Raw genomic sequence first — 7039 nt, 5'->3', positions numbered from 1 at the left:
GATTGGTATTGATATTATTATTGTCATTATTATTATTTCACCAACAATAGTAACATTTATTGAAAGTGCATCATACACTAATGATCCACTTACATTGACTTATTTAAGCCCCCAAACAAGCCTATGGAGCTATATATTATAATTATCTCCATTTTACAGCTCAAAGAATAGCCTGCTAAAAACTATTAATAGAAATCAAAGGTTTAAAATCATGTTTGCAGATTCAACTGTAGCTCACCTTTCAATACCTGCAGCTTCTTTATCCCTAGTACATTTTCCCCCGTATCAGGCAGTTTTTTGTTTCCTGTGGGGAATCAGATCTGTTTGCTTGACCTGAGAAGAGAGACATTTTATTCCTCTCATATTTTTTTCTAACACAGAGATTTTGATTGACCTTCTATCCTGAGGCGTTGATGTTTGTTTCCTCATAGATATGTCTCCTTGTTAGGCAGAGGTTGTTTTCCTCTGTCCTGAACAGATATCTTTCTCTTGGATAACTTAAACAGATACAGATAGCCTTCCCAGGAAGGGTTTCAGAAGACAGCACACTATTAAGTTGGGCCATTATGGATAAAAATGTTTGTCATTATTCCTGTTTCAGAAACATGGTGTATTAAAAGACATCTAGCTCTTGTATTTCCAAATAAAAGCAAATATTTTGTCAAAAAAGGAAAAGAAACATGGTATAAAGGGCACATATGTTTGCTGAACTCGTATACACAGCAAACATCGATTAACCATGCGCCAATGTGTAGACTGACAACAGGAGAAGAATTTTCCAATGAATAGAATATTTTCCCCACTAATAAGAATTCTAAGTGGTGAAAACGTCTTTCTATCAACTTTTATAACACTGTCATTTTTCTATACTCTCCCGATGATGTATAAGAAGCAAAGTAATCACAGTAGTTTCCGACCTTTTTGGCACCAGGGACCAGTTTTGTAGAAGACTATTTTTCCACAGACTGGGGTGGGGATGATTTGGGGATGATTCAAGAACATTACCTTTATTGTATACTTTATTTCTATTATTATGACATTAGCTTCACCTCAGATGATTAGACATTAGGTCCTGGAGATTGAGGACCCCTGAGAGCTTGTGAAATGAACATAGAGATTTGAGCCCCTTTCAAGGATGTTGAGTCAGGTAAAGGTAGATAATTCTCCAATGGAGGGCAGTTTCCGATGCTACTCGGAAGGGCAGGCATGGACATTTAGAATCTCTAGTATAGACTCTATATTAATGCTGAAGTAATTTTATTCTTAACTCCTATTCCCATCAGTCACTTAAAATCCAACATACTCTAACCAGGATCTATAGAATATCTGATAGATTACAGCTTTCTTTATGTAAGTTTCTTTCTATTGGTACCTTCTTTAAACTATACAATATCATCTCTTCATAGAGACATGAGAAACATCCAATTCCTACCCAATATTCACAGTGACATCACTAAGGGGTTAATTTTAATTTTGAATTATAAAATATTCTACCGGATTTCCTTATTCTGGAGTTATATCTACTTGCAAAGATGACTCCACATTTTTATTTAGTATGGAAGACCAAATGGAGCTGGTCATGATAGGAGAAGTGGCATAGGTTTGCAGATAGCACTAGGCAGGCAATTCTCCGATCCTTCTCAGCCTTTCATAACCTTTCTGCATCTCACCCCAGGCTGCATCCTTGGCATCTTCCTAGGTCAAGCTCCCCAGACTCCAGACATAGGAAAATGTTCAACAGTAGTCAATTCACCCCAAAATATTTTCTGCTGACTGGTCTCCCTGGCCTGGAGACCCTATACCCTTGGTTTGTCTTTCCATTCTGTACCATATATCTTGTGGCTCTTGTGGGCAATAGTCTGATTCTGACAGTGATCAAGAAAAATACCTCTCTCCACCAGCCAATGTATCTATTCCTAGCTATGCTAGCCTTTGCAGAGCTTGGTGTCTCTGCTTCTACCCTGCCCACTGTGCTGGGCATCTTCCTTTTTGGTGCCAATGAGATCTGCTTTGAAGCCTGCCTTTTCCAAATGTTCTCCATACATTCATTTTCCATCGTGGAGTCAGGAGTTCTGCTGGCCAGGTCTGTGGACCGCTTTGTGGCCATCTACAACCCTCTTCGGTACACCGCCATCCTGACCCTGCCCCGTATTGCTGGTTCTGCTGCTGTTCTCGGACTAAAAAGTGTGATGCTCATGTTTCCACTGCCTTTGCTCCTGAAACGTCTGCCCTTCTGTGGCCACAATGTCCTCTCCCGCTCCTGTTGTCTTCACTCACACCTAATCCAGCTGCCTTGTGGGAACACTCGCCCCAACAGCATTCTGGGGCTCTGCATTGTGACTTCTACCTTTGGACTGGACTCATTGCTCATTGTCATCTCTTATATGCTGATCCTGCACACAGTGCTGGGCATTTCTTCAGGGGAGGGACGACGGAAGGCCCTTGGCACGTGTGTCTCACATATCTGTGCGATCCTCGTGTACTACGTGCCCATGATCGGTGTGGCCCTGGTGCACCGCTTTGTGAAGCAGGCTGCCCCTGCTCTCCGTCTGTTCCTGGCCAACGTCTATCTTCTGGTGCCTCCTGTGCTCAACCCCATCATCTACAGTTGTAAAACCAAGCAGATTCGCCAGGGGCTAATCCGACTCTTTCTTCAAAGAAAATAAGAACGGTGTTGGGGCAATGAGAGGGTTACCCTCAAAGCATCCAGTGTCATCATCCAAGGGGTCCAGGGAGGGAGGGAGTACTCATCACCTTCAAAGTTGGAAAGCTTGATAAAACTGCATGGTGATGAATATGTATTAGAGAGACTGTTCATTGTCCTGTACTCCATGCTGTCATCTGAAATAGTACTGCTTAGTGTTTTGTCGACTATTTATATGTCAACTTAAAAGGCACCTACTCTTTAAGACAGAAATTCCAAATCTTAGCACAGCCCTAGATTCATACTTTCATGCTTTTTCTATTTTGTTGTAAATATATATATATACATGCATTATATATATATGCACACATATATATATAATGTATCTATTACGTATGTACACAAGGCTTTCTTGGTGGCTCAGATGGTAAAGAATCTGTCTGCAACAGGAGGATTTTATTATGTTTATAACAAAAGAGTGTTGAATGTCATATTCTTTAAATTTTATAAACAATACACATAGAGAATTCCTTTTGACTCCTTCAAAAGAGTTATTACTGTTATCAATTTAGTATGTGTTATTACATATACCAACAAATTGCTATTTTTTATGTGGTCAAATTGTTGTACAAAAAGCATTATCAAACGTATGTGTGTGTGTGTGTGTGTGTGATTTGTTATTTCTTTTTTTTTTTTACTTTATTTTCTTGCTTATATATCTGGATTTTTTTCCTGAGAATATTTCATAGTGTGGACAGTTCCTATATCTGTGTTTATATTGGAAACCTGCTCAAACTTTAAGACAATTAGAATCAAGCTAGGTACTAAAACCAAAGTCCTATAACTGAGAATAAGTCTAGAGGGAAGAGTTTTGTGAATCAGGAGTCTGCAAACTTCTTGAGGAATACTGACTTTGGGGAATAAGACTAATTCTCCGTAAAGCTCGGAGGGCTGCACTCTGAAGGGGACACTCAGGGACAGCTTCTAGTGGACTGACAAATTTTATTATCCAGCTTTTGCAAATATATGGTCTCAGGGAACAGAGCATAAAGCAGACTTGCACGTAGCCTTTCTCGATAAAACATCAAAGCATTCAAGCATAAAATACAGTTCCTACCACCCAAGCCATAACATAGCTTTGGTGAAACTCTAAAGGGAGTCTTATCATGAAACAACAGTCCTTGCTCCCAGAAACAGGTGGTCAGAAGGAAGCCTTCGAACGGCTCAAGGCCGGGCGTATAACCCTTTGTTATCCATTCCCAGCCTCAGGTACTCGGTGAACTCTCATAACCCTTTGTTATGCTCGTTCCAGCTTCCAACCTTCGTCATGAGTGGAGCAAATACATTCTCAGTATTGCTTAAAGCCTTCTAGCTCCTCCACAATTCTCCTGCTAAGACCTTATTGGAAAATTTCTCATGAAGATGATGACATGGAAAGCAGAGGAGATGTTTGCTAATGCTAGGATATCCTTTGTCCACTTGAGATTTTGAAACGTGAGGGTTTTTTTTTTAATTTTTACTTTATTTTACTTTACAATACTGTATTGGTTTTGCCATACATTGACATGAATCTACCACGGGTGTATACAAGCTCCCAATCCTGAATCCCCTCTCCCACCTCCCACCCCATATCATCTCTCTGGATCATCCCCATGCACCAGCCCCAAGAAGCTGACTGAGTCTGAGTCATTGTAGACTGAATGTTAGCAAGGTAATATGGGAAGGGAAATTTTTCTGATACCTTATTTTTCTTGGATTCCTACTGGCCTGTTTCTATCTTTCCCATAGTAGCATTCATGGCTATGAAGACTAGTCATATTTGTTACTTCTTACTGTTTGTCTCATCCCACACATCACAGTTGTAATCAAGTAATTATTTTTATATTGCTTTACCTTTTAAATGCCTCTCTGGCCCACTATACTTTAATTTTATTAAGGCATGGACTGTGTCTTCTCTTCTCATTAGGTACCTCCAGTGATTCCAGACATGCCTGAAATATACTAGCTACTCGGTAAATATTTGGTGGATGAATAAATTAATTATTGAATGAATGAATACAGGTCTACACATATTTCCTTATCTCTTATGTTTATATCACCCAAAGAAAGATATGGATAATTTTTATGTTTTACTTAATTAGGCTGTATCTGAATTTTGTGTCTAATCAAGGTTATTTTTCTCTTAACAGATTTGTCTACTACTAAAATAAAAAGGTCAATACATGATTTCATAATACAATATATAGGCATATCTTGCTGATATTGTGGGTTTGGTTCCAGACAACAGTAAAGTAAATATCACAATAAAAAAAAAGTCACACATTTTTTCTTTGGTTTCTCAATGTACAAAAAGTTATGTTTATACTATACCATAGTCTATTAAGTGCGCAATAGAATGAGGTCTAAAGAACAATGTACATAGCTTAATAAAAATATTTTATTACTAAAAAAATGCTAATTATTAGCTAAACCTTCAGTGAGTCTTGATTTTTTTGCTGCTGGAGGGGTTTGCCCCCATGTTGATGGCTGCAGATTGATCGGGGTGGTGGTCGCTGAAGTTTGGGGAGGCTGTGGCAATTTTGTAAAGTACATTAACGTGCATCAGTCTACTGTTCCTTTTATGAAGCAGTTCTCTATAGTATGTTTGATTTCTGATAGTAATTTACCCAAAGTATACCTGCTTTCAAAATTGGAGTCAATCTCAAACCTTGCCACTGCTTTATCAATTAAGTTTATGTAATATTCTAAATTCTTTGTTTTAGTTTCAAAGCGCCTTCACCAGGAGTAGATTTCATTTTGAGAAATAACTTTCTTTGCTCATCTCTAAGAAGTGGCATCTCATCCATTAAATTTTCATCTTGAGGTTGCAGCAGTTTAGTCACATCTGCAGGCTGCACTTCTAATTCTAGCTCTCTTGCTAAATCGACTATAACAGCACTTACTTTCTCCACTGAAGTCCTGAACCCCTCCAAACTACTCAGGGTTAATACTTCTTTCAGATTCTTGTTAATGTTTACATTTTGACCTCTTCCCATGAATTAAAAATGTTCTTAATGGCATCTCAAAAGGTGAATAATTTCCAGAAAATTTTTTTTCAATTTCCTTTTCCCAGAACCATTAGAGGAATCACTATATATTGCAATTATAGCACTATATTGACCAGGTACATTGGCAATGAGCAGTCATACTCATTTTTCTTTTTTGTCCTCAGCAGTAATCCTCAGTATTCATGACTGGAGAATCCTGCTGATAGAGGAGCCTGGCGGGCTGCAGTCTCTCTATATATACACATATATATATTCCACTTTGCTGTAAAGCAGAAACTAACACAACATTGTAAACCAACTATACCTCAGTAATTTTAAAAAGGTTCTATAAAAGGAAGAATTTCTAAGCCAACTCTTTTTTTCCCTCTTGTCAGTCAGAAAATTAGCAAATGAAGCAGCCATCTACATATAATCAAAACTTATGTTGCTCAGCAATTTTAAATCATTTTAACATTGGATTCTGGAAATGCTCACTTTCTACTAGCTCTTCCACTGTCATTTTATGCTGGGAAGCCCTATTCATCATACCTTTCTGACCAATCTCCCCTTCCCTTGACCCTAACTCAATCTGGAACTTTTTCTCACAATAATATAACCCCTTGGATCCTGTCATCTTCTGATATTAAACATCCTTGATATTTATGGATATCAACATTTTTGTACCTTGTTCCTTATATATTAAATATATATTTGTGAAAGCCATAGTCAATGATTATAGTAGAGGAATATATACTTTCTCTGGGATATAATTTTCTTATAATAGTTATAATAATAGCTAGCCCTTATGATGTACTTCTGATAATCTAGACACTTTTCTAAGCAATCTGTATATATGAATTATCTCATTTTCATACAGGATGCATTCAATTATTATTACTATTATTATACTCATTTCACAGAAGTACACTTGCTTGTTTCTTTCAAGGATCCCTGGACATTGAAAAGAAGTGATGTAATTACCTAAGCAATTTCTCCTCAGGGAACCCAAGTCCCTCTCTCTTCCTCCACTCACCAGAGCTGATCAGCTTACAAAGAAGGGCACAGCATCCTCCTAGGATGAGGGAAGTATTAAAGCCAAGATGGCTGGGACTTGGTGAACTGAGCTCCCTAGTCCTACTTGATGTTCAGAAGTCAGGTCTGTTTGTGGTGAGTACTCAAGCCCATAATCTCCAGCCCTGCCTCCTGAAGCAGCTTTCAGAAGCAGTTGCCAAGAGTCTCAGCTCTACCTCGCAATTTGCCCTCTAGATCTAATTTCCATAGTCAGTGGCCATTTTTCTAGCTTCCTGAGCCTATGTGACAGGATGAGATGATTTTTCTAAACTTGGTAGCAGATGAAGAACAAAATAAA

The 7039-nt window shown here is 38.3% G+C and overlaps 1 protein-coding gene across 1 annotated transcript; it reads left to right on the top strand.

Moving 5' to 3' along the window:
- The first annotated feature begins 1730 nt into the window (after window positions 1-1730).
- LOC138421188 (olfactory receptor 51I1-like) lies at window positions 1731-2666 on the top strand. Its single transcript, XM_069555109.1, has one exon. It carries the CDS (start codon window positions 1731-1733, stop codon window positions 2664-2666), a length of 936 nt encoding a protein of 311 aa, XP_069411210.1.
- The last annotated feature ends 4373 nt before the right edge of the window (window positions 2667-7039 follow it).

This window comes from Ovis canadensis, chromosome 15 (assembly GCF_042477335.2).
Source record: "Ovis canadensis isolate MfBH-ARS-UI-01 breed Bighorn chromosome 15, ARS-UI_OviCan_v2, whole genome shotgun sequence".
Classification (NCBI taxonomy): Eukaryota; Metazoa; Chordata; class Mammalia; order Artiodactyla; family Bovidae; genus Ovis; species Ovis canadensis.
This window is presented reverse-complemented; position numbering and strand designations above follow the sequence as displayed.